Source organism: Mustela putorius, unplaced genomic scaffold (assembly GCF_011764305.1).
Source record: "Mustela putorius furo isolate JIRA1106 unplaced genomic scaffold, ASM1176430v1.1 tig00000083_pilon_pilon_pilon, whole genome shotgun sequence".
Taxonomy (NCBI): Eukaryota; Metazoa; Chordata; class Mammalia; order Carnivora; family Mustelidae; genus Mustela; species Mustela putorius.
This window is the reverse complement of record NW_025421273.1, coordinates 30,768,606-30,796,558: the sequence shown is the minus strand read 5'-3', so window position 1 is coordinate 30,796,558 and position 27,953 is coordinate 30,768,606. Positions and strand designations below refer to the sequence as shown.

At 41.0% G+C, this 27,953-nt stretch overlaps 2 protein-coding genes across 4 annotated transcripts in view; one reads left to right on the top strand and one right to left on the bottom strand.

Moving 5' to 3' along the window:
- Positions 1–22,949, bottom strand: part of ANAPC4 (anaphase promoting complex subunit 4) — a 36,502-nt gene extending 13,553 nt beyond the window's left edge. For 2 of the 3 annotated variants that reach the window (XR_006605583.1, XM_013061515.2), the window contains exons 1-16: positions 22,820–22,949; positions 19,841–19,946; positions 17,962–18,094; positions 15,656–15,730; positions 15,291–15,317; positions 15,154–15,198; positions 14,416–14,500; positions 13,639–13,743; positions 11,463–11,546; positions 10,298–10,384; positions 9,826–9,890; positions 9,064–9,106; positions 8,865–8,941; positions 7,125–7,225; positions 6,993–7,044; positions 865–920 (exon numbers count right to left, since the gene is read on the bottom strand). Coding sequence is in view for 2 of the 3 variants with exons in the window: in XM_013061515.2 (XP_012916969.1) it covers positions 865–920; positions 6,993–7,044; positions 7,125–7,225; positions 8,865–8,941; positions 9,064–9,106; positions 9,826–9,890; positions 10,298–10,384; positions 11,463–11,546; positions 13,639–13,743; positions 14,416–14,500; positions 15,154–15,198; positions 15,291–15,317; positions 15,656–15,730; positions 17,962–18,094; positions 19,841–19,946; positions 22,820–22,948 (1,270 nt within the window). In the remaining variant the exon portion in view is untranslated. Of the gene's footprint in view, positions 1–864; positions 921–6,992; positions 7,045–7,124; positions 7,226–8,864; positions 8,942–9,063; positions 9,107–9,825; positions 9,891–10,297; positions 10,385–11,462; positions 11,547–13,638; positions 13,744–14,415; positions 14,501–15,153; positions 15,199–15,290; positions 15,318–15,655; positions 15,731–17,961; positions 18,095–18,278; positions 19,670–19,840; positions 19,947–22,819 lie in introns of those variants that run through there. The other variant, XM_013061516.2, reaches the window with a different exon arrangement.
- A 14-nt stretch (positions 22,950–22,963) lies between these two features.
- On the top strand, positions 22,964–27,495 carry LOC101685242 (translation initiation factor IF-2-like). Its single transcript, XM_045077119.1, has 3 exons — positions 22,964–23,310; positions 24,930–25,070; positions 27,143–27,495. Exons 1-3 carry the CDS (start codon positions 22,964–22,966, stop codon positions 27,153–27,155), a joined length of 501 nt encoding a protein of 166 aa, XP_044933054.1. The 3' UTR covers positions 27,156–27,495.
- Positions 27,496–27,953: the final 458 nt, after the last annotated feature.

Genomic DNA, 27,953 nt, shown 5'->3' with positions numbered 1-27,953 from the left:
AGGCAATGAGTGGTCTGCATTCAACTTAGTTAGGACACTAGTGTCTGATGGAAAGGATGCTAGAAACTTCTTGTTTGGTGCTGTTCAATGTGGCAGGCACTGACAGTGTGTGGCTACAGAGGACTTCAAATGTGCATAACGTCACTAAAAAACTGAACACGTAACTTACATAATTTCAACTAATTTATTTATTTTAAAGATTTTATTCCTTTATTGCTTGAAAGAGAGAGAGAGAATGATGGAAAGGGAGAAGCAGGCTTCCCACTGAACAGGAAGCCAGATGCGGGGGCTCAATCCCAGGATCCTGGTATCATGACCTGAGCTGAAGGGCAGCTGCTTAGTGGACGGAGCCACTAAGAAGCCCTGTAATTTCAACTAATTTAAAGAGCCACAGGTGGCTACTGGCTACCCTAATGGATGGCATACCTCTAGAAACAGAAGATCAAGAAACAGAACAGAAAATAAGCTACTCAAGAGCAGAGGCCAGATCTTCGCTTTTTCACCGTCTTGTTTTAAAAAACCTAACACCTACATAGCAGAGATGCAAAAATGTTATTTTAACCTAAGGAGAAGTTACTAGGTCAAAAAAAATTTAAACAACAACAAAAAAAAGGTTACCCTTCAGCAGTGAGTGACAGGGACAACTGGTGCTCCAAGTGACATCTGGGAAAGTTGGTGCTGGTGGTATGGAGGGAGGAAGGCGGGCTGTATGTTGAAAACACTGACTCCCGTGAAGGGTAAAAGAGCTCTACTTCTACAGTTACTCGAAATTTTACCAGAATAACTGAAATATTCTAAATTGATACACCCACAGTTTTTAAGGAAGGGTTAAGGTAACAAGAATCCTTCATTCGACCAACTTACCCACATAAAGCCAGCGAAAAAATGCTTTGAAGTTTTTCATACTACTATCTATAACTCTGAAAAGACAAAAATAAAAGAAATCAGTGAAAAAATGCTTTGAGGTTTTTCATACTATCTATAACTCTGAAAAGATAAAAATAAAAGAAATCAGAAATAAAATTATAATGTGTGGTTCATATATCATCGTTCAATTGTTCTGGGATATAATCATCTTTACCATTCTCTTTTATCCTGTCTGAAGGACATTTAAACCTTTGATTTTACAAATCAAAAACATACCTAAAAATAAAGCTTCAGAAGAGCAAGTCCTGATTCTTCTCAAAAATAAAGCAAATGACTCAGATTCTAACTGGTTATAAGTCTTGCCACAAACTGTGTAATGGTCTTTCCCACCATTCAGTAAAGTATGAAATCCTTTTTCAACTTTGAAAACAAAAGAAGTCGGCAAAAAACCATTTTCAGCATTTTTCTCAGTTAAAAAAAATACTGGTCAGTAAGAAGAAAAAACATCAACGCCAACAGAAAACCAGATTATAAATTTGTACTATGTCACTATCTCTGCTATCAGTGGACATTATTTTTGGAAGTTGATTTTTGATGCTTATAGTAACTGATCTCAAAAACTGAATTTCCAGGGCGCCTGGGTGGCTCAGTGGGTTAAGCCTCTGCCTTCGGCTCAGGTCATGATCTCAGGGTCCTGGGATCGAGCCCTGCATGAGGCTCTCTGCTCAGCAGGGAGCCTGCCTCCTCCTCTCTCTCTCTCTCTGCCTGCTTCTCTGCCTACTTGTGATCTCTCTTTGTCAAATAAATAAATAAAATCTTTAAAGGAAAAAAAAAAAACTGAATTTCCTTGAGCCTTACAGAAATGGACTCCCCAAATTTAAGTATTAAAAGTGGAAGTCACGTTCATTTCGATGAAACTATCTTTAAATATGGACAGGGCTATCACTTAAAAAAAAAATCTCTTTAGGCTCACATCTACAGGGTAACTACTCTAAGCAAGTGATGCCTGCATCTTTCTTTCCTAAATTTCAAAGCCCCTTCCAAGAAAGAAGTTTCATACTACTGGAGAGGTGGGTCAGCATCATTAACGTAGCTCTCTAGAGTAAAACACCGGACATAAAAAGACTGCCACATTTCTGATATTACCAAGTAATATAATCAAAACTCTCTTGTGGCAAAACAAAAAAGGAAAGAAAAGTTCCTTTCTGTCTTTCCCAATCAATAGTCTGACCGGCCCCTACACCCAGCAAGCAATCCCTGGTCTGCTGGAGGTGAACATCAAAATTCTCACTGCCTCACCTTCTTCGTCTATAACCTAAAATAACAATGCTATATTCAACTTCTTCCAGGGAGCAAAAAAAGTTAAATAAACTACCTTCCGTTCATATTGAAAAGTGATCACAAAAAGCTTAGTATTTTATATCTACTCTCTGGAAATACGGTGGACCAAAAAATAATTCAACATACAGGAAAAGCAATGTCATCTCTTCTCTCATTTTGTCTTCTGAACACAAATGTCTCCAACCTCTACCTTCTAAAACCCCATTAAAATGATAATGGGGTGGAGGGGAGGGGTGTACAATAAACTCACAAAAACAAAAAGGATGGTAGAAAAGACATTAATTTCAGAAATGTCAGAAAGGACGCGTGGCTGATGAAGCTCAACAGAGGCAGTCACACGCAGAACATGGAGAGAACAACAAGGACACTTCCGGCCTGCAGAATCCCAGGGATACTCTGGACCTTGCAAATGTCAGGCTCGACAGCAGCCCTCAGGATCACACACGGGGCTGGACACAGGAGGACAAACCAAAATACAGAGCAGTCAATATGTTCTTTCCTCCTAAACATGAATGCCTATGGGTCTATGCCCCAAACAGAAATGAACAGGGTTTTCCCAAGAAAGCGCATAAACTGGGAAGAGCTGAGGTGGTCCCACGCGGGTGCTGGCGGCCCACCAAACAGCTCTACATGCCTGCCCGAGTGCCAAAGCCAGCTTTCTGCTGCCCTGTCCACAGAGATTCCAAGCAGCTTCAAATCACCTCACGAAGAAACATGAGTAAACACTGGAGCATCGGGTATCTGAAGAAAGCTGGCAACGAGACCAAAACAAACAGATAAGTGACCCGGGAAGTGGAGATCATTCAGGGAACGGCAGGCTTATAAAAATATCTAATTAACGTCCTCAGAGATTTAAGAAGATGTCATCTACAAAGATTTGAAAAATGATTAAAGAAATAAGAAAACACGTTTGGAAATTGAAAGACAAGGACTGCTGTGATAAAGAATTCAATGCGACAGTTCAGGTAACGGTAAAGTTCTCCACTCATCCTGACTACTAATTCCAAAGCTGACAGCCCACACCCCTTCACTACCAACTTGAACCCTCTGACTCTCAACATCAAGCATGCCACTCACCAACAACCACCGGTCTTCCCAGGGACCTCTCTTCAGCACCCCAGCTTTTGTCTCCCTAACTACCACCTACTGGTTCCCCCACCTCTCCTCCCTGTTTCTTACTCACACTGTGTTCCCACTTTCCCCCCCAAAACAGCTCCAATTCAAGGTTCATTTGAATCGTGCCCTCGCTTTAATTCCCTGGCCCCACTTTGGCTTCGCTTTGGTCACCAAGCATAGCAAATCTAAGTGCTCACCTGCCCTGTGCCCCAGCACACTTGGCTGACCCCGGCTGGAGAAAAGCCAGCAGCCACGCTGACCTGGGGCACTTCTACATTCTCACAAGGGCTCCCCAAGTGACCCTCAGCACCAGCAGCATCTGCCTGTTTCACCTACTCGTTCTTTCTCCCACTTTCCTGAAGGCAACTGGCTCACACCTTTTCCTTTATCTTTTTTTTTTTTTTTTAAAGATTTATTTATTTGACAGACAGAGATCATAAGTAGGCAGAGAGGCAGGCAGAGAGAAAGAGGAGGAAGCAGGCTCCCGGCTGAGCAGAGAGCCCGATGCAGGGCTCGATCCCAGGACCCTGAAATCATGACCTGAGCCGAAGGCAGAGGCTTTAACCCACTGAGCCACCCAGGCGCCCCCTTTTCCTTTATTCTTAAACCACCTCCGCACTCTTACCTCCAGCTGACAGAACATTACCTATCTCATTAAGACAGTAAGAACAGTTGGAAGTGAACCTCCCCAAGCCTCCATGTGCCCAGATACTAGCGTCTGTGACCCTTTACACAGCCTTCTCTCCTGTAATTATAGATATGCTATCTTTCCAGACCATTCCCCCTCATGTGCACATGGCCCTCTATCTTTCCAGACCATTCCCCACATGCACCACATGGCCCTCCCCTCCCATACTCTTACTCCATCAATCCTCTCCTCTCTCTGCCATCATCAACTGTTTCCCTTCCAGAATACCCCATCACATATAAATATGCTCTAACTCCCGTCGTAAGACAGAAAAACCCAACTGTTTGCAACCACTGGGCATTCTGTTCACAACAAAACTACTCAAGAGAGGATACTTGCTGTTTTCTTTGCATCTGCTCTCATTCTTCATCCCAATGGCTCCATGACTCCATGACATGGCTCTGATCAAGGTCACCAATAATCATTTCTAGTAATACTCTGATTATCTGTTCTATTCTTGGTCTTCATCTTACCTGACTTAGCAGCATCTGACAACTGATCCCTCATTCCTTTTTACGATGTTTCCATTGCTTAGCCTATAGGACACCCACCCACTCTCCTGGTCTTTCTACCTCTTTAGTTTCCTTTGCTAGCTCCCCATCAATACCCTTTCTAAATGTTGGAATGCTCATCACTGTCTTCAGATCTGTCCTCTTCTCTAAGCACACAGACTACCTCATCTAGCCTCATGGCTCAAGATAACACCAATGTGTTGATGGCTCTCAAACTACCATCTCCAGCCTGGATCCTTCCCTTGAATATTAGTCTAATATGATCAACAATTTCTTGGACAGATACCCATGAGGGTATCTAACAGACATTTCAAATTTAATACAGCTGACACATTCATCAGGTCATCAAAATTCACGCCACTAAGGAGAAGCAGACAGACATCATTTGCCTCTGGATGTGACATCTTGAGAAGAACATTCTACCAGTTATGTATATTCTGGCCAGGGATGTATAACCTAAATCTAATTGTAAAAATACCAGATAAACCCAAATTGAGGAACACAAGATACATATATATAATTTATATATTCTCTCCCTAGTTTTCCACATTTTAGTAAATGTCAATCCTACTTTTCCAGGTGCTCAGACCCTAGATTCATAATTATCAATAACTCTTTTATTTTACCATTCACACACTCATTTAGCAAATCCTGTTATTTCTACTTCGAAAATGCACCCAGATTCTGACCTCTTTGGATTGTAACCACCATTTCTCTCTTGGCTTCTGTCCTTGCCCTCTTTTAATTTATTCTCAAAACTAAGCAATGAACAAGAGGATCTTTTAAAAACCTAAGTCATATCCTGTCACTTCATAACCTTAATTGCTTCTTCTTACATCCAGAGTAAAAGCCAAAGTCCTTCCAACTGCCTATAGGCGCTACACAACGTGGCCCATCCTCCATGATCAGCTCATCCTCTCTCACACTCTGTTCCATTCACTTCAGCTAGAGTGGCTCCTGAGGTATGCTCCAAACTCAGCGCCTTCATACTTGCTATCTCTTTTACCAAATATCGATGACTCACTCCTTCCAACATCATCATCTTGGTGAGGTCTGCCCTATATAAATCGCATCTCAAAAGTCTCCCTTCCGTGCTTGATTTTTCTCACCACTCCTGACACTTATCTGTCTTGCTAGGTATTTTCATCATTCATTTCTTTATTGTCTATCTCACCACATTAGAATATAAGATCCATATAGATTTTATCAGTTGTGTTCACTGCTATACCCTCAGCATCTAGAATAATGTTTAAAATATAGTTAAGTACTCAATAAAGGTCCACGATGAATGACAATGTTGCATAATTCAGTCAAGAAAATTTCTCAGGAAATAGAAAAGAAACAGTTTTGAGAATTACGTGAAGAAAAACAGAAGATACAGGTCAGTTCACGGCCTAGTATCTGACCAACCAAGTTTCTAGAACAAAAAAATCTAATTAAAAAAACAAAACAAAACAAAAAACAAGAGGAGGAGAAAGAGAAAAGGAGATTACTAAAATAGTAACACAGTAGAATTCAGGTTCAAATATTTTCTTATTACCAGCACAATGAAAAGACTCACATCTAAAAACACTACTGTGAAATTTCAACATATCAAGGATAAAGAATGAAGCTTTGAGAGATGAAAAACAAACAAAAAAAAACCCTATAGAGGGATGAGAATCAGAAGCACCAGACCTTCCAACAGCGACAGAAAGACCAGCATATCATACAGCAATACTTTCAAAGTTCTCTGAGAAAATGATTTCCCCTTCATCATCCTATACCCATTGGAAACCATCAATAATAAAGCGTGAAGGTAGGAGAAAAGACATAGAGTTTATCATTGCATAACTACTTCCTGAGCAAGTTACTGGAGATGTTTCCCAACAAAGTGATGAAAGGAAGCAAGAAGCAAAGGCGATCGTGATGTCTGGACCTAACCCAAGAAAGCACCGAAATGCCTGCCTGGCAGGCTGTTGTGGCAGCTACAACAGTGCATCCAGACCAGCGTGAGGGAGGGAAGGCTGGAGGAGAAATGTCAGGGAGGGAGGGGGTTCCAGGGTGTGATCCTGCCTTGGAGACAGGGGAAGAATCTAAGGATATAAAAAAGGCAAACAACACAAGAAAAGAGAAAACAACGTCTAGGAAAAATGAAACAAAGAATTTCTAAAACTGGATAAATAAAATAATTGCAGTATAGTTATACAATTTAGAGTATGGAGGTAAGAACTAAAAACAGAAACAGTTACAGGAGTTCAAGGAATCCCCCTGGAGAAGGGACTGGAATGAGGACAGGCGGGAGAATACGATACCGCTTTAACTGATAAGACAGCTATGTTATTGGCTTGTTTTAATCATGTAAAGGTGATAACTTTGATAAAAACTTATAAAACCAATTTAAAAAAAATCATGACAATTTGCTGTGTTCTTGCTTATAAGAATAAAATATTCTCACGTCAATGATTCCAGGTATCCCCAATACTTACTGAAGAAGTTCATTTGCCTTGAGTATGAAAGAACCCACAGCAGTAATAGCATCTAAAGAGAAATAAATAAGTATCATTTGTCCATTAAGTAAAGTGTGTTTAATGTACTCTACCAAAAAACTAAATTACTACCTTCAATTCCTGCAGCATCTAGTCCAAGAGGTTCATATTTTTGCTTCCATGAAGCCATTCCTTTCAGTTCACTCAAATGGTATAATAAAGACTCGGAACCGCTATCAAAACAGAGCAGAAATAAGTTATTATCATTACCATCATCAAGGTGGCAGATAGCTATGACCTCACCTAAACATTTCCAAATTTTCAGAAATAAAAACTGAAAGTAACAATTTTCTTTCCATGAGAAATGATCATTTCTCAAACTTTTCTCTAAAAACTCTAACAGAACCATCTGGCCATTCTGACGATGGAGATGAATACACAACTGCAAGATTTAATCTTACGAGATCACATTATGTTCTACAGTTAGACCTGGCACCCTGAAGACAGTCGGATGGTCATCCTATTCACCCAAAAGATATGTATTTAACATTCAACAAACATGTACAATCTCTAACTTTAAGTCAGCACTGTGCTACATACTGGAGACACAGCAGTGACCAAAACAAAAGGATCCTTACAGCACTGACAGTGTCATGGGGAAAGGACACTCATGACCACAATCGGACAAAATATCATTCCCACTATCATAAGTGCCTGGAAGGAAATGCACACCAGTATAGGTGTAATGGAATAACCTGACCTAATCTGAGGAATTAGGGAAAGCCTCTTGGAACAAGTGAGATTTGAGTTAAGGGGTTCAAGTGAAGAGCAGGGTGGGAGTGTTCCAGAAGGCAAGATGAATGCACAAAAGCCCTGGGTAGGAAGAAAAAATGTCAAGTCTGGTAAGTCCACCAGTGTGCATGAAGCAGAGAGGCAGGTGTGTTAAAGACCATGAAAACGTCTTGGTCCTGAGAGCAATAGGAAGGCGCTGGAAGTTTTTAAGGAAGAGTAACATGATCAGATCTGTTCTGGGAATTTATTTGAGGGGCACAAATCTATTTGTGGCCTGGAAGCCAGGCCAAAGGCTACTGCAGTGATCCAAGGCTGAGGTGATGCAGTAGGGGCTAGGGAACTCAGCATAAAGGGATATATCGAAATTTAAGTCAAACACTGAGCAGCCACATGCAAACTGCTTCGCGAGGGAGCTGTGGATAGAAGTAGCATGAGACCTGAAGATCAGAGTCTGGTGTGACACTTAGTAAGTTCAGGCCAGTTTGGATTTCAGTTTCTTTCTGCGTGAAAGGAGGATAATCATAATCAACTCCTTGCAGAAGTGTTAAATGTAAAAACACGTATCATGTTTTATAAACTGTAAAATGATAAACATAATTTCCTTGATCAAAAAAGGGTATATGGGGATGCCTGGGTGGCTCAGTGGGTTAAGTGTCTGCCTTTAGCCCAGGTCATGATCCCAGTGTCCTGGGATCGAGCTCTGCATTGGGCTCCTTGTTCCGTGGGGAGCCTGCTTCTCCCTCTGCCTACAGCTCCCCCTGCTTGTGCGCTCTCTGACAAATAAGTAAAATCTTTAAAAGAAAAAAAAAAGGGTATATGTCTTTTCAAAAGACATATACTGGCTGTCTGGCTGAGGAAAAAAAAAAACCCAGAGAGCCTACTCCAGTGAAAAGATGTTTGAAAATTATTTCAAAATGTACCATTATTGACTCTTTATATCTCGGGCACTCCAAGATTCCCTTCCAGTGCCAATGCAACAATTTTAGCTAGAAAAGGCTAAAAGAGAATGACAGCTGATGAAGAACACCGACACCAAGTACATACAGACACAACACCAAAAACTCAACATCACCTTCATACCTCTGTAAGTGACTTATAACCAATTTTTGTATACTGGAATATGATGACTCTATAGACTGACCAAGTTTCTTTAAGCCCTAAGTAAGAGAAAAAAATATATTTAGCATATAAGTAAGACACTGCATGCTGCTCTAAAAAAAAAAAAAAAATTCAAGAAAGTGCACATAGCCATTTAAAAACAAAAATAATTTAACTGTACCTTTACTGTTAACTGGTTCATTAAGAGGGTCTGAAGTTCAGCACTACAATGAAAAAGAAAGTATTTTTAGTCTTTCCTATTCAAAATGTAAATCCATCACTTAAAACTTTTACATTTTAAAAGTAAAAAAAAAAACATTTTTAAACAAACAAAAAGAAACTCCAACAAAAATTAAGACTTAAGGAACAGACAGAAAACAGAAAACAATAAAGTCCAGAAATAGACTAAAGTATACTTAAGACATACCAAATGCTAAAATGGCATTTCAAATCCATAAGGAGAAAGTATAATAGTCAATAAATTATGCTGGGCAATTATCTAAACCTTCAGAAAAGAAGTAGTTAAATCTTCCATAGCATATAACCAAATAAATCACATCTGGAACATGCAGATGGAATAAAACATAAACTATAACAAAAACTCTCAAAGAAAATACAGATCAAAATTTGAATACACTTAAGATGGGAAAGGTCTTTTTAAGAATAACACTAAGGCAGATACCATAAAGGAGAAAACTGATGGGACCATAAAAAATTGGAAATTTTTTTACACATGCAGAAATACATACATATATTATAGCCACAGTAAATGATTACATTTACAAAAGATGAATAGGAAAAGCAATACTATTTTTTATTCTTATGTACCAGAATTTTCTATTTTTTTTTACAACAAACACGAATTATTAAAAAAAAAAAAAACAAAAAAAAAACACTGTAAAAAAGGAAGAAAACACAAGAGCACCTAGTATGAGTTCACTACCTTGCTTTCCCCCATAACAGCAAGTGCATGAATTCATCCTGCACGGAAGTGGTTGTGCTCTTCTCCTAGAAAAAATGGATAACATCATATGTATTTTTAAAATTATAACTACATGTACAATTCAAAATTAAAACTACAGGAGCATGAATCCCTTGCTTTTCCTTAACCTTCTTTCAAATCCTTATTTAAACTGATTATCTGACTATCAGTTCATGGCAAGTAGCCAGTCAGCTCTTCCAGTACCTGTCCTGACTCCCCACTCCCCACCAGCTCCACTTCACAGACCTGTCCCCACCTAGGTTGTCCGATGCGAGGAGAGCCTTTTCTCTCTGAGCCATCTGAAAGCTTAACCTTCACCTTTTACAAACCCGACCAGTATCCACCAGGGAGCTCATGAAGTCAATGAAATGAAATGAAAGCAGCACAGCATGCCTGCTTTCACTCCATCCAGGGGAAACTTCACAAACATTACCTGCACAAACTTGGTGAGACGAGAATCCATCTGCATCAGTATTTCTTCCCATGCTTCACACATACATGTTAGTGACAAATTTATATACTATTAACAAGAAGGAAACAAAATATCAGAATAGTAAAAACAAACAAAAAAACCTATGTTAAATCAATGTGCTAAGTAATATATGCTTCTTCCTGCCAACTATCTCAAAGAAATCCAGAATTCACTTTCAATCATTTTCCACTCAGCCTGTGAAAGAGAAGACCACAGCTAATGCTTGATAACCACTTAACCAGCAAACATTCTGAAATTAAGTTTTTATCTGGTAAAACAGACATCCTCCAGCTTATATATATATATATATGCTTCATGTACACTGACTGTCAAAATGCTGGTTGAGTCAGCTATTCAATTTTCAAACAAAATCCTTAAAAAGACACCATCCAGAAATCTTTGACATGTCAGGGACTGTGGCAGACTGAAAGAGAAAAGCCACAGTTCTTTGTAGCTCCTCTATCTGGATGCAAACTCGGCCTCCCCAGTCCCTGAATCTGGGCTGGTCTTATATCGTGCTGTGACCAACACACAGCAGAAGGGACACCGAGTCCAAGGCCTCCAAAGGCTCTGCATGTTCCCACTTGCACTCCTGACACCCCTGCTGTGGCTGCCACTTCACGAACAAGCCTGGGCTAGCCTGCTGGGACATGTCACGTGGGGAGCCACCACTGCTGAGGGACACTCAGAACAGCCAGCTAGCCAATGATGCTTGACCAGGCTCGGCTGAGATGAGCTGAACCTGGCCCGGATCGACAGAACCTTCTAGCTGAACCCAGCCCAAACTCAGACTTGCGGAATCAGCTAATTTGGGGTGGGTTTTTACACATATGAGTGAACTGACATAATGGCTGTTTTCCATAATGCTCGATTTGCAGTAAGACTTTTAAAATTCCAAAATGTTATTTCACTTAGGGGAGTATTTTTAAAAGATCTGAACTACTTTTTTCTTTTCTGGTGGGAATAGATTTTCAATCAAATTCCTTTTTCTTGTTAACAGACATTATAAGATTATCGGAACAGACATTTATACCACAGACAGCTTTACAGAATGAAATTTGTAAGTCTTTTATTTATAGACTGTGAGAAACTTAAGAGTAAATATTCACATAAAACAAAGAAATACCTGTAAAAGTGCAGAAATGTGAGTAAACTTTCTAGCCATCCTAGTTACTTCAGGTAAGAAAGAGTACAGTAGATTGGTTTCAAGCTGTAAAATCAAAATAAAGTGAGTTACAATCACACACACACACACACACACACACACACTTCTTTTAAAGATAAATCAGTACCAGCTCTAAAAAAAAGAAATCCTACAATTTAAAGAGTTAAAGTCAAGGTCTAAGTATGTGTCAGAAAGACCATGTCTGAATTCTGCTATCTTTGAGCCTACTACTTTGAAGACTAACAGAACAGAACTTTAGGATTTTCTAATCTGACATGTTCACCTGTGCACAGATCAACCCTCTCTAGGTTTGCAGTGCCATCTCCAAAGCTAGATAAATACAATCTATTTTGTAACACTATTATGCTAAAATTAAGAAATGATTACAAATATACATAAAAAGTTTTTAAAGAACTATATGCTACTGATAAACACAAGTTACATTATCCATTACAATGAAATAAAAATCGTATCTTTAAAAAGCTATTATTTAACAAAATATCCATGCCAAACTTCAAAGAAATAGCAAATCTTTTTATTACAGCACCAAATGCAATTCTAGAAATCATATTTTCACAGAACCCAAAGCTGAAGCGCAAATGTGACCAACTATTCTGGGCAATTAGGAAGTTAAGAGCTCCCTGGTGCTCTGAATACAACAACAAATACTGGAAATCATCAGATAGAGTGCACAATGCATCTTTTTGTTCTATTTTTGCTTAGAATTTGTGCATCCTTAGGCTAAGCAGCAGGGTTATCTGGCATGAAAATCTAGGGAAGGGGCACCTGGCTCAGTTGGTAGAGCGCAACTCGATCTTGGGGTTGTGAGTTTGAGCTCTCTGTTGGGTATAGAGGTTACTTAAAAATAAAATCTTTAAAAAAAAAAAAAAGAAACACACACACACCTATCTAGGGAAGACTTTCTTAAAGTCAAGGCTATAACCTAAATACTCTATAGGAGCCCACATGGCTTCCATATAAACAGCACAGAGTACAAAGCTTTTCCCAACGTTAAATGATCATCTGACACAAGAGGCAACATGCTGGTGATGAGCACGGACTCTGGAGCCATACTGCCCAGCATCACTTCCATGTGAGTGATGTCGAGCAAGTTCTGCAGTTTCTACTTATCTATAAAATGGGGATAATAAGATTCAAATGAATTATACTAAACTACTCAGTACTTCGCACATATTAAACAACTGATCTGTATTAGTTTTTATTTGTATTAGGATCAGAGTCCCTTTTCTTTTTTTTTTTTAGAATAATTTATTTATTTGACAGAGAGAGGGGACACAACCAGGGAAATAGCAGGGAGAGGGAAAAGCAGGCTCTCCCCTGAGCAGGGAGCCTGATGCAGGGCTCAATCTCAGGACCCTGAAGGACTTAAGCTGAAGGCAGATGCTTAACCAAAAGATCCACCCAGGTGCCCCTAGGATCAGAGTCCAAAGAACACACTTGATACAGGGGTGCCTAGGTGGCTTGGTCAGTTACATGTCTGACCCCTGGTTTCAGCTCAGGTCATGATCTCCTGGGTGGTGAGATGGGGTCCCATGACAGGCTTTGCGCTCCGCACAGAATCTGCTTGGGAGTCTCTCTCCCTCTCCCTCTCCCCCTGCTCATACTATCTCTTTCAAATAAATAAATCTTAAAAAAAAAAAAAATACTTGATACAAAGACAGACTGATATAGCAACCAATTATCATGGTCATTAATAAACTATCAAAACATTGTTTTTATGAAAACTATACTGGACTCTGGGAATAATGAAGTGTTCACTAGAGTAAGATTCTATACATGAGATTTAGAAGCTCCAAGTTTGTTTTTTTGCTTTGTTTTAATAACCATTAGAATCCAAAGATAAGAATAATAAAAACTATAAAACCTTAAAAAAATATATTTACTGAGGCACCCGGGTGGCTCAGTGTGTTAAAGTTTCTGCCTTAAGCTCAGGTCATGATCCCAGGATCCTGGGATCGAGCCCCCTATCTGGCTCTCTGCTCAGCAGAGACCCTGCCTCACCCCCAACTGCCTGCCTCTCTGCCTACTGTGATCTCTGTCGGTCAAATAAATAAATAAAATCTTTAAAAAATATATAGATCTTTACTGTCTGCAGCTACCAGGTTTTCACACTTACCTGGAAGTATGAGACCTCTGAAGCAGCGCCAGCAGAAACCTCTGTGACCACTGATAATGACTTCAAATCACTGGATAAACACAATGCAAGGCAAGTACCAACGATCTGTAAGACAATCAAATCCTCTGGTCCATTTAGTATCACTGCTAGTCTGCACGTGCTTACGATACAGGCAACAGAAACTAATGGAACTCTCCGAAGCAAAACACAAGCCTGACGCGTTCCACACGTTCAAGAGAGGGAAGATGTGTGTCCCCCCAGTCCACACCCCTCATGGACACACACCCCTCCATAAGGGGAACCAAATCAAGTGCTGGAGAGCCCACAATATTTCTCCCCCCTCAGAAATGGTGAGAATAGGACCGAAAAGCTGTGAAGACCAAAACTAAGCAACCAGCACAGATCTGGTGCTGAGTAGAAGAGTGCTTCTCATGATGTTCCTTCACGTTCCAGTCACAAACTGCAGCTCTCGCCCTGACTACAGGCTAGAAAGACACTGAGTCAGAATCAAGTGTATCCTGTATCAATCTTTTTGTTAAGAAAAAGTTGACTATTTCCACTAATAGTACCTGAGCTTCACAGATATCATTATCACCACTATTTTATCTTAGTAAGAAAATTATCCTAACTTTTTAAAAATGAATAACTCCATAAATTGAAAGTGAGAAAAAAAAAAAAACTAGTGCTTTTTCCACCCCCCTATAAATCAGTTAGCTGGTATATTCTAGGTGGTATAGTCTAAGAGAAATGATGTGAAAATTTTAAAGGAAAACGTACCCCTGTGACTCGAGCAATTTTGAACATTCCATATGCATAAAGCTCAATAAATCCAGAGCTTCCTCCGAGGACAAGAATATTAAGCCTAATTAAAAGGAATGTAACAAGCTGAGGACAACAGAAAAGACCAAATTCTTAAACTAAGATATAAATTATTCTTGCTCTCAGATAATCTGCATGCTAAGGCTCCCCTGCAGGGAAACAAGCCCCAAACAAATTCACAAATACTCAATATTCAATCACACTGGGCTGCTTCTTTTTCTCAAAGAAACATAAATTTGCTGTCACCTAAAAAACATCAGTTTATAGTAAAATAAGAATACAGTATTTTAACAACTACTGTATTTATATACTCTAAATAACACAATCTTTTTTCCAGCTGAGCAAAGCGCCATCAGTGATATCATGGCTCTGATGCTAAATGCATTAAAAGGGCTTAAAAAATCTGGAATATTTAAATTTAAATTTTAGAAATTCTAGTAACATCTATCTTCCTTTACTTCATATTTAAAAGACTATACAACAAAAACAAGTAAATACTTCATATTTAAAAGACCATACAATAAAAACAAGTAAATAATAGACACTAATGTCTGTATATTATTCAGTGGTGTTTGTCAGCAGGGAAATAACATAACACATAAAGGAACTGCCCTTGAAACTCTGAACTCTGTCTCAAATACCAAACATCAATGTTAAGAAATTAGATTTGTTATTTAAGATATTGGCAAGATTTACCTGACGTCTCCCAAAAGCTTAATAATTTCATCAGAGTTTTCTTCACTAAAATATAAAAACAACTGGGTTACCTTTCAACTACATCTTTCAACTAATAAAAGATTCTTTTACCTGAAAACAAAAAAGACATATCTTACCTAAAAATTTTTGAGGTGTTGCTGTAACTAGAGAAAAACAGAGACTAGTGTAAAAAGCAGTAACAATATATTTTTCAAAACACATGAGAAAATCATCGCAATATTTAAAGGTAAAGGAAAGGGGCACTTGGGTGGCTCAGTGGGTTAAGTCTCTGCCTTTGGCTCAGGTCATAATCTCAGGGTCCTGGGATCCAGTCCCCCATGGGGCTCTCTGCTCAGCAGGGAGCCTGCTCCCCCCTCCCCGCCTGCCTCTCTGCCTACTTGTGCTCGCTCGCTCTATCAAATAAATCTTTTTTTAAAAAAATAAAGCTAAAGGAAAGAGAAATCTGCAACATGGATTCCAATAAAATTAAACTGATACATACTTTTTTGGCAGGGTGGGCAGTTTAGGTAAGAGAAGATTTGATTCATCCTCAGCATTATAAAAGGATGTTAGAACACTGAAAAGAAAAACAAAGAGGCATTACAAAAATACCAAAGATTTTGTCTTTCCATTAAAAAGTACTTTTTAAAAAATTGCCCAGTTTTATATATTATATATACATTATCAAGTAAACAGATGCCACACTTATTTTACTATTATAAAACAGTCATTGTAACAATCACAAACAACAAAGAGAAAAATAGGAAATTCTTCCTTTATGAGGGGCTTTGTTTCCGGGGGGAAAAAAACCCAGCCACTTTACTTAGAGGAAAAATACTAATAAACAATTTTCTCTATGTATTCAGTATGAGATTCTAAGAATTTAGAATTTTTCCTTTTTAAGATTTTGAGAGACAGAAAATGAGAGAGAGAGAACACATGAGCAGGAGGTGGTGGGGGGAGGGCAGAGGAAAAGGGGGTAACAGACTTGTCAATGAGCAAGGAGGCCAACATGGGGCTTGATCCCTGGACCTGAGCTGAAGGCAGACATTTACCCAACTGGGCCACCCAGGTGCCCCAAGAATTTATGATTTTTTTAACTCTGAGAACCAACACTAACATATATGAGTACCAAGGATGAATGGATTTTAAAGAATACTGCAGTTATTACCTCATTTAACTGTGGGTTCTATGGCTTACACGCATTTGGGATTTGACAACCTGACAGGTATCTAAGACGGCAACACGCATTCTGAAATAGTCTTGCTTGTTCCTGTTTCTCAATTCTACTTCCAAATAAGGGTGGTAATGAGTGAAAAGGTGAAAAAGTGGCAACTTGGCATGCATTTTTTTCCCATTTAAAACACAAACTAGGTGTCCTGAGAGATCCTGGAATCTCCACATTTTATTTCTCAACTATTGGCAGAAAGTGTATTAGGAATACACTTAGCAGGTACCTGGAATGGGACAGAAATGACACGGTATACTCTGCTCCTCTAAGCATTGATAAATTCACATGGCTACTTGCAACCCTGGATTATCTGATGATACATCAATTATAGATAAATGTTTTATCTATAGTGAATTTCAAACACCAGGTGAGATCCTTAGTATTCTTATTATAGACTCCTCCTTAGTTAATTTGAAATTAACTTAACACTTTATTAGAAAGGAAAAACTATTGGTAAGAAAATTATCACACTTCCTAAAAACAAACAAACAAGAAAACCTTTTATTTTCAGTATTAGCTAAACAAACTCATCCTTTAAGCCATCTTGACTGCAAACCTGGTATATGACTTGAATGCAGACTAAGGCAGTTATTTTCATGAGACCAGCAAGCTATCAGGACCACAGACACAGAAAGAGCTCATTCAGCATCAAAACAAAGCGCTCAGGGGTGCCTGGGTGGTCCATCTGCCTTCAGTTCAGGTCACGATCAGGGTCTTAGGATGGAGTCAAACATCAGTGGGGGGTCTCCTTCTCCATCTCCCTCAGCCCTTCCCCCTACTCGTGCTCACTCACTCTCTTTCTCAAATAAATGAAATCTTAAGACAAAAAAACAAAACAAAACAAAACAAAACCCCCAGAGTGCTTAACTTAGCACTTTCTATATTCTGAGGATATTTACTAAGATGCAAAATAACCCCGAGCTCCAAAAGAAATTGGCGGCAAAAAGAACCTCAACTTGTTAATCAATGATTTTAATTTCTATTACTTGAAAGTACAAATCACTACCATAGGATCTCACTCATGTAGAATTAAAAAAAAAAAAATGCACAGGAAGGGAGGAAAAGAAAAAAAGGAGAGAAATAAGCAATAAAAAACTCTAAACAATAGAGAATAAACCGAGGGCTGATGGAGGGAGGCAGACAGGGGATGGGCTAAATGGGTGACGGGCATGAAGGTGGCCACTTGTGATGAGCACTGGGCACTGTATTTAAGTGACGAACCACTGAATTCTACTCCAGAAACCAATATTGCACTGCTAACTACCTAAAATTTAAGTTAAGGAAAAATAAATAAATAATAAAGTACAAATCACTGACATAACTACTAAAAGTAAAGAAAAATCTTAGCTTTTCAGGCATTATTGCTCCAATAAAGAAAAAAATAATTTTTTTTTTTTTCAGAAGAAAAAAAAACCTAACAAAGCATTACAAAATCTTATCTTGATAAACTGAAAATCCAAAGTGAAATGCAGTGTGCCCAGGCTCAATACTCAGATCCTCCCAAGGGTCTGTTTTAGTCCCGGCAAGTGCACAACTGTCCACTGTGGCTGCTGGAGTTCCTCCTTCTACTCCTTTACCTGCTTTCTGCAGTCACTTCCATCCAATGCATACAAGACACTGGGGCCTCCACAGAGAAGGAGTGCAAGCTTTCAGGTTTCTCTACATCGCACAGAACAATTTTCTTGGTGTCAGCAAGAGCAAACGCCAAAACTGAAACAAGAAGAGACGATCAGGACAAATTACTGTAAACATTCGAGAAAACAAAATGGCTATTTCACTTCTTGCCCGGTTTTACTATTTTAAATGCATCATAATCACAGAAATTACTTAACCTAAAAATCCTTCCTTCCAATAACATTTTTAAATACAGAAAGATATCTTTACATGTACTTACGCTGTTATCCAAGCTTATTTTCAGACGAGATCGGGCGCGTTCAGGGTGGTATGGCCGTAGACCCAAGCTTATTTTCAAAGGCTTAAAGTCTTGTGAGTGACCTACTACTTCCTAGTGTACTGTACTTAATGTCTTATGCATCTCACACATCAAAGCCTCTGGATTGGAGCCCTGCTTCCCAGAAGAAGACACAGAATAGGTCTCAACAGACAAACAACAATATCCTATCACCAAGAGACGCTGGTCTAGTGAACAAGCCTAAAATGTTAAGAAGCGATTCCATCTGCTTGGTTCTTAGAAGGCTTAGTGTCCCCTTCTGTCTCTAACCCTTAATGGGAAACGAGACTATCAAATGCTGATGAGGCTTCCTCCTTTCACTGTGGCTGAATTATCTAGTATAGTTTCTCCACATATGTCACTAATATCTTCCTAACACATCAAATTTAAGAATTTCTAAGTAGGGAGCTATGCATTTCACAGTACATCAAGACACACAGTTTTACAAGATGTGAGGCAATCCACATCTCCTCTTCCTCAAACAATTTAAGGCAATCTTGAAATAATCATTGCTTAAAAAACCTTATTTCACTGTCCAAAAACACAAGGCATATTTTTTAATGATTAAAAACTTCATCTGGTTAGGGATGAATAGTGCAAGATCTCATGATGTTACTTATAAAAGTCCTCTAATTTTACACATATGCTCCCCCTTTTTTTTTACTAAAAGAACGAGAGCTGAACAAAATGAATATGAACAGGTAGTTGAGGCTTTCAGCATGTTTTTCCCTACTCATTTATATTTACCAGGAAAAAAACAGGCAATACGGAGTACATATCATTTTACAAAAATGATTCAGCTTTTTTTCTCAAAGCACCAATGATAAGAGATGAATTTCAACCTGTGTAATTTATAGCATTTTACTGTACTGACTCTATGTGTACAGCAGCTCAAATTATGACTGCCATTGTAAAAACAACAGGTGGAAGCAGAGTTCAGTCGTCAAAGCTGTAAGAAGCTACAAAATAAACATTAGAGGAGAAGGAGGAAGGGATGGGGTCAGAGCTGATAGTCCTTCAGGTGAGCTAAGCAGTCATGCTAAGAGAATATTTATGAGCCACACATTTAATGCTAATGTACATTTTGGGGAGAAAAGACCACAATGGTACTGAACGGACTAGTGAATGTAGCTGGAGCTTGGGCTATCATGGAAGGACAAGATAGTGTCAAGAGCAAAGCCTAAGTATTTTGCACATTCCATCAGATTTGATTTTAGCTTTACCTTTGCCAAGAAGTCAAATTTCATTTTAGAGAACAACACAGCAAAATTAACCTCATCTCTATGAAAACACTTTAAAGCTTCCAAAAAGCAAAGTTTCCAAACTGATATTTAGTAAGTGTATTTAGTATACTTACTAAGATATTTAGTAATAAATAAACTATATTTAGTAAGTAATAAGAATATAGTAAGAACAATACATTCTTTCTAGAAATAAGCTTTCTTTACAAAAGACTTTTTGGGGGAATAATAATAACAACGTATTTTCAAAGATTCTTATATTACGTTTGCCATCTGGTCTCCATGCCAGACAGGTAACTTCCTTTCCTGTATTTTCATTGGGTGGAAAACTCCAAACTCGATGAAAACTTGCAAGTCGATGAAGTAAAACCTAAGACAAAACAGATACAACGGCAAAAAATAAAAAACCCATTTCCAAAACTGAAATAAACCTAGATCATCACAATAAGATCTTTAAAAATAATCGCAAGCATAATGCTGAGAATTCTTTAAGACTGATGATTCACAGACCTGTACCCCTGAAACAAATAACACATTATATGTTACTAAAAATAAATAAATAATCTCAAAGCATAATATTTAGCTATCAGAAGAAATGAGAAGACAACAAGGTCTGAATGAACTGAAGGTATATTCAAAGTGATGGGTGAAACAAGACCTATTTAACTCTGTACTCTATACACCACTTTTCTATCTTCAATGTCAACAAGAGACATAGTTCTTAGAAAGAAATGAGGTTGTCGAAGAAGATCACAACAGAGAAAGAAACAAGGAACATAAACAGCACTAGAAAACTAGCTGTAATAGTCAAATAACACCAAACTTGAAATCAGACATCCTGGGATGGAATTCAGCTGGCTATAGATCTTGGACAAGTCACTTAGTCATTCTAAATTTCCACTTCCACAAGGGAAAATTCCCAGAGCTCTTTCTTGCCCCCAGAGCTCTTTCTGACTCAAAACAAAAACTGTGCCTACTTCATCCTCTATACAACCATGGAAAATAAGAAATGGTATGTACCCCGACAGAGCCTCCACACCTTCTCAGGTCCCCACACTCACAGCTTCACCTCTCCTGCCCTTAGCTCACAGCACTCTTCACTCCTGGTCCATCAGACCCCACAGGAAGCCAGGAATCCCACGGATTCCTTCATTCCCTAGACACACTGCTCTTTTCTGAGCCCGTCTCTGCCATTTCTTACTTCCAAAACCTTTCCTCTGCGCCCTCTGAAATTCATGGTCAGGTATCATCATGATGCTCGTATCTTCCTTCTCTTCTCTGAAATCTGCTTCTCACCCTAGGACACCACTTTCCAGAGAATTCTCAGCTGATAGCCATTCTGCGTCCCATGTTCTCCATTCTACTGGGCCAGGAGATAAAGTAAGTTTCCTCCCTGATCCCTGATGCCATTTCTGGATAACTTTTCTTCTCTAAAATCCTCTAACTCTGAATTATATCCAATCACACCATTCCACCCACTCCCCCTAATTGCCATTCCCTAAAGACCCCTAGGCATTCCCCTCATTCCTGGAAGATAAAGACGCCTGTCCTGTTCACTCATGCTTTCCAACACTATTCGTCACCATTCTTGAGGATTTCAAGACCCACAATGTCCTGACTTTTCAGTTCTCAATTACCTTTCTTCCAACAACCATGTCTTTTACTCACCTCAGCCAATCCCAGAGTCATGCTCTGACCTCATCCTTCTAGTTACAAGCACTGCCATGTCTCAAACCTCCCACCTTCCATCAGTGCCTCTACCCTTCTAGCTCATCCCTACTAATACCTGACTTCACTCTTCAACCTCACCAAGTCCTACAATCCATGGATTCCACCTATTCACTGTCCCTCACTGACACATACCCCCATTTCCATACGTAATCATATTAGAATCCAAGGATCATTACCATCGCGCCTCTGACATGTAACTTTAACTCCCTTGGATCTCTCTGGCTATGTCTCATTTGCAAAATAACAACCCTAGTGAAACCCAACCATGTCTACACTCACCCAGTCAAACAGAACAACAGAGACACAACCGTGCTCACTACAGTCTCTCAAAGTACAAGACCACTAACCTCCCATGGCTCTTAACACCAACCAGCAATCTCACTACAAGTTTCCCTAGTCTGCCTGCCTCGTCAGCTTCCCATACCCCTCCTTTCTCCTCAAACTTCCAGTATTTTCTTCTCCATCCTCACTCCTGGACACCACTCTTTCTTCTTCACTGAGGAAACAGAAACAAGTGCCTATTACATCTACACATCTAGTTGCACCGATGCCCCATTCTCTCCCTTCCATCTTGCTGCTGCGGCTCTCCTCTCCAGAGCATGAAGAGTTCCAAGGCCCAATGGCAAAGGTGAGGGACCAGGAGACATCCGAGAGGGCCTCGAAAAAGGAGACCTCAGTGCCTGGTGAGAAGCTATTAGTAGTCAGCACAGCGACGCAGCTTTGCGGATGCTAAGTATTGCTTACCACCTGGTGTCCAAGCCTGTCTGCACACAACACCACTCTCACCTGGCCAGGTAATTCCTAGGAAACCTGCCTGAAGGCCAAAGGGGGAAAGATGCGGAGCTGAAGGTTTCCTCCCAAAAATGGTTGCCAGGTAACCAGGGACTCTCCAGAGAAAAGTAGATGCAGCGGGTATACTTGATGAAGCCTAGTGTGGTACGAACTGGAACCCCTAAGTGACACCACTCATGTACACTCCATCAGGAACCCAAGGAAGCATCACTCCCTTCCTAAATTTAAAGGTATTTTCAGGAGGAGGTGGTGATCCCCTCCACAGTGGGGAACTTGGACAAGAGATTCTCGATTTTTTAACCCGTTCTCTGTGGCAGCTGCTTGTATGCACATTCGCAGCTCAGGTCTGAGAGGAACTCAGCTTCCTTCTGCTACGGAACCCTAAGCAAATTCAGGGCAGGGTCTGTGGATCTACGATGTCTAGTTGATGAGTGACACATTATGGGCTTTTAAAAAGCCCATCTAACAAATGACTAAAGGAGACCGGGGAATGCAGGACTGAGTGTGCTGTGTGAAAACTATTATTTTCGCCATGAAATAGGGGAAATGGGCACACAGATGATCCTTCCCGTAGATGCTCCCTTCTACTTTCACCTAAGGTTTACAGCTGCTTGGAGAGGAAGGGGGCGGGGTCCACAGGCGGCCCAGCAAGTCCACAAAAAGGGAAACTGAGGCTGGGCCAGGCTGCAACGCGCTTGCTGTCGGGTCGGGCTCACTCACCTCGCCCGCCGTGTTGGCCAAAGCGATGAGATCCCGCTTGGGTGACCAGACCAGGAAAATTATCTCCTGCGGCAGCTGCTTCTCTCCCACCACCCGGAAGGACGGGAAACAGGTCGGAAAACGCAACATGGGGGCGACCCTGCAATGACACCACAGTCGGAGACCGGCAGGGGCCGGAGACCGCCCTGCCCCCGGCCCTCCCCGGAGAGCTCGGCCCCCGGTGGTACCTGTGAGACCCCTCTCCGCGGTCCACGCAATCCCAGCGGCCTCACCCACCCTCCACCTCCTTCGCGCCGGAGCCTCAGCGCTGCCCCGCCGCTGCGCGCTGCAGGCACTTCCGGCGCCCGGACTTCCTCGCGAGAGGACCTGGCGGCGGGGGCGCGCGGGGCGGGGGCGCGCGGGGCGGGGGCGCGCGGGGCGGGGGCGCGCGGGGCGGGGGCGCGCGGGGCGGGGGCGCGCGGGTGTTCCCGGGGCCGCAGGAACGCCTGCAGGTGAGGCGTGCTCCCCACGTGTGTTCGCGCGTTCGTTGGCCGGGTCCGTTGTCCCGGAAAGCTGCTAGAGGGTCGGTGGGCGGGCATAGGGTTGAGGGTGAGTCCTCAGAGACCGCGAGGAGGAAAAGGAAGGGAAACATTAGGTCCTGATCGGCTGGAGCGTCCCTGGACAGTCTCTAAACAGTTAGTTAACAGTCCCAAGGCGCTCAGTAGAATCACCTGAAGACATTTATTTTCTAAACCCTAACCCTAACCCAGGCAGCACCGTAGATCAATGAAAAGATAACTGATAAGGAATGCGACCCAGTACCAACTCTTCTAGGTGAGTCTGGTTGGCAGCCAAGGTGGAAGGGCTCTACCTAAAACCCCTGAGTAGTCAAATACCTTGATTATCCCATTAAGCCTCAACAACTCATTGGTGGTAGTAGTCCCCGCCCCCCTTAATAAATGAGGGCTGTGGGCTCCCGCAGGGCTTATCCTACAGCTGTCTGAGATCTACCAGGAAAAAGAATCTGAAAGAATTTGGGCTACACAAACGCACAGGGCATGGGCTCTGCCCTAAAAGGCTTACAATTCGGCCTACCAACAAGCAAGATACTGCTTTATACGGACAAATTTAAAATGTTAGCAGGTGCAAAAGTTCACACAAGTTATGACCCCGGTTAAGAGAACGTGACCATATCCTGTGATTCTTGAACTTAAAATCTATGGTAGAAAACCATCTACCTTTCACTTATTTAAAGGAGAAATAAATGGTAGAATCTTCGAGTTTAACAAAACCCATCTTCTTGCACTCTATCTGGATCTAGCCCCGGGGAAGTAGGTGTCAGAGGTAGACCCATTCATTCACAAGCATATTTTCGAGGCACTATTTTGTGGCAGTGTTCTTACCTGATGCCTACCCTGCTCTCCTCTTTAGAGATAGGCTTTTCCCCTTGCCTTTGCTGCAAACAATTTAGCATGACTCCCAAATTCTTCCAGAGGCAATATTTCTAAGGTGAGAATGCACTTACCTTTGTTATTCATGAAATGCATTTTCAGGCATTATTTAAAGTTTTGGGGTGGCAGTAATGGATAATCTGGATGCTGGAGTTGGGGGAGGCAATATCCACCCACCTAACATTCTTACAGAAATGGAATGCCCATTTCCTCATATAACACAGGAAGACTGTTAATAGGTACTACCTAGGGGTGCCTGGGTGGCTCAGTTTGTTAAGCAGCTGCCTTCGGCTCAAGTCATGATCCCAGGGTCCTGGAATCAAGTCCCGCATCGGGCTCCAGGCTCAGTGGGGAGCCTGCTTCTCCTTCTCTCTCTATACCTTTGCTCCTGCTCTCTCTCTCAATAAAATCTTAAAAAAAAAAAAAAAAAAAAAAAAAAAAGGTGCTACTGAACAGGAGAGTAGTGCATTCACAGGGGAGAATTGCCCAGGAAACAGTATAGCGGTGTAGTTCCACGTGTGGCCAGGATGTGGCCAGGAAAGAGCAAATGATTTTATGTAGCCAAGTGCCTCATGCATATTGGTGGGACTGGGGGACACTGTAAATTGTCCAAAGTAGCCATAGGACAAAGTAGCCACTAACACAGTGTTTCCAGCTTCTTCTTTTTCCCACTGACCCAGAAGAGATTTTGGACCTTACTCCTTTTCTTTGCCTTGCCCATTCTCCATGGAAAACATTGCTCTGGCAAATTGGTTTACCTGCACTTCTGTGGCACAGAATCAAGAGGAAAAGGGAAGAATGCCCAGGTGCTTTTTAAGGAGGTAAGGATAGGAGACAGAAATGTATAGGGGTAGGAGCGGAAGGGTTTGAGAGAAATGGAGAATACCCTGAAGAATTTCCATGCTCTTTCTAGTGCTTGGCGGGGGGGGGGTAGGGAATGCAAGAACTAGCTTTCGTGAAATAACATTTTGGTAGCTAGGCTGTTTATTTGATCACTGCACCCCTTGGGCTAGCTCAAGCTGAAGGCATCATTCCATGTGTTGTAATGGTATAAGGCTGGATTTTGAAGGGCAAGGCTGCTGTCAACAGATTTATTGCGGGCAGCAGGGCGGGGGGAGTTGTATCATTGGTTGCATCACACTGGTTCATTGATTATTCAGGACCTTAACTCATGTGATGGGGTGATGACTGGAGGAGTAAAGATGGGCAGGAAGACTAGTTAGGTGGGGATGGGGGAGGCGCAATTCCAGAGGTTTCTGAAGGAGAATACAAAGAACTGATTATTGATTAGACTGAGGGAATGAAAGCAAGGGACTAGTCAAGACTGGGATATTTGGGTATGCAGATATACCAGGGGGCAGAGAAATGGTTATTGCTGGTTTAGGGCAGAGGTAATGAAGGAGGTGTGAAGGGGAAGGAAGGGAAAGCAGACCAGAGGAAAGGAGCTGAGTGAAGACTATGTTCAGGTGGAGGTATGTGTGTGAACCTACGATGACCTACAGGAACCTGGAATGGCAGGTTTGAAGGGGAAAAGTCAGGGCCTGAGCAAAGATGGGGGAAACACTGTATACAAGAATGGAAGATAGAACTATGTGGGATGTGTCTAATCTAGGCCATGTGAAAGGCTGTTATTTTGAGAGGTCTATTTCCAAGTCCTAAAATGGGTGAAACATACAAAATAAGAACTTGACCGAATTTGCTGGCAAGAGATAAATGTAGAAGATTGGTGTTAGAATCTCTTGTCCTACCATGGTTGCATTTATTAGGTAACAAATCCCAACTTAAAGTGGCAGAAGTAGTAACTGGAATGTACTGGCTCATGTAAATTACAAGTCCAAAAATAGGCTCAAGTTCAGGTCAGGCTAGATCCAGCAAACTCAGTCATCAACCCTGACCAAGCTCATGGTGTACATCATAAGTCTAGCTCCCCATGTGGTTACTGGAAAGCTACCAACAGCAACTAATCTACATGCACCTGCATTCAGAGAGAGAACAAACACCTCTTCACCCATCACAAGACTGAAGTCTTGAGTTTTCCTGTAATTAGACCAACCCCTAGCATGAACCCACCCAAAATCAGAAGGGCATGGAATTATGCCCAATAAAAAGTCCTCCCCAAGAGTTGGAGAGGATATCCGTCATCTCTCTCCCAAACCCCACAATAGGCACACGATGGAGAGAATGGGAAAGATCCTACTGACACAACCAATCAACACTGTTCAGTATGACCATCAATCACAACCACCCAAGTTTTTAAGTACAAAAGGCATTTGGGAGATTGTCCATCCCAGCAGAGAGTCTAAATCCAGGGTGTTTTTTCTCTGCAAAAGAAATTCAGAGACCAACTCATGCGATTCCAATCTGAAGAAAGAGGTTCTAATAAGAGCTGCAGACCGGTATTCATGTCTAGAAATTTATTCTAAGGAAATAAAAGATTTGGTCATAAGTATGTTCAGCATAGGGTAGTTTACAAGAGGGAAAAAATGCAAACAAATGAGAAGTCCAAACATCAGATACTGATTTAAAAAATGTACCCATACTGAAGAGTATTACTGTTGTAAATATAAACTGATGTTCAGATGTTTATGAAAAAGAAGATTATAAAACAGTATGTACTCCTAATTCCATTTCTGTGGGGAAATTTTAGAGTGTCTATTTATATGGCTATTTATACAAAAATTTACCTTTGAAGAACACACATACAAGTTCTGACTGTGGTTCTCTCTGGATGGAAAGATTGGAGAAACTTTTCATCTTCTTTTATTTACCTGGCTCATGCATTAACTGTTAAGCTAACAGGCAAGCCCTTTTTCTCTTTTTGTCCTCATTAGGCATATATAACGTTCAGTCTGATTTTTCTGGTTTCTCCTACTCCTCACCCTTATATTCACAGGCAAAGAAACTGACCCATCTCCTCGGGTTCCATTTCTCAGAACAGCAACTGTCACGCTTCTCATCTGCACTGGTACTAAGCAACTAAACAGTGAGAATCTTGTGACTGTCCAGCTAATGGGATAAAACTCACCTCTCCGAGCTCTGAGATCTGCTTGCTCACTGTGGGGAGCTTTCTTCCCTCAGTCTTGCTGAGTTAACATTTATACTAAATCGCTTGAAATCAAATTGTCGAGATCTTATCAACACTTGATTGCAATGACCTTCTTGGCTGACCCTTGACTAATGTAACCCTGTCCTAATGTTCCAATTAAAATCGCATCAAATAAGTGAAATTGGATTTTCCTTTGCAGTCTGTGCAAGCCTTCCTTACCAAGGCAGCTCTAAGCGTATTAGCTTCTTCCCCATGTAACCCAGTTAGGGTGCTGAGACCTCATGCAGTATATGACACGGCATTTCCATTCACTCAGTCCTGACTTACGAGCAGCTACCATTTGGTGGGTGAGGAAACGTGTCAGCCTGGCCACCCACTTTCTGGGGTTGGAGGGGGGGCGTGGGTTAGTGAAGTCACATGGGCAGCAGCTGGTTGCCTCCCTGTGCACAGGGCACAGCTCTAGGAGCTAGAGAACACACACCACGGTGTCCACAGGCCCCTGCCACCAATGAGCTTCTAATCTATACAGGAGAAATAAGTACAAAAAAGTCGATCTAATACAAGGCATACATTAAGTACCTTAAAAGAATTAGAAATGAAAGGACACACAAACACATTTTTATTTCACTGGCAAGACATGTAGTGGAGACCCCAACAA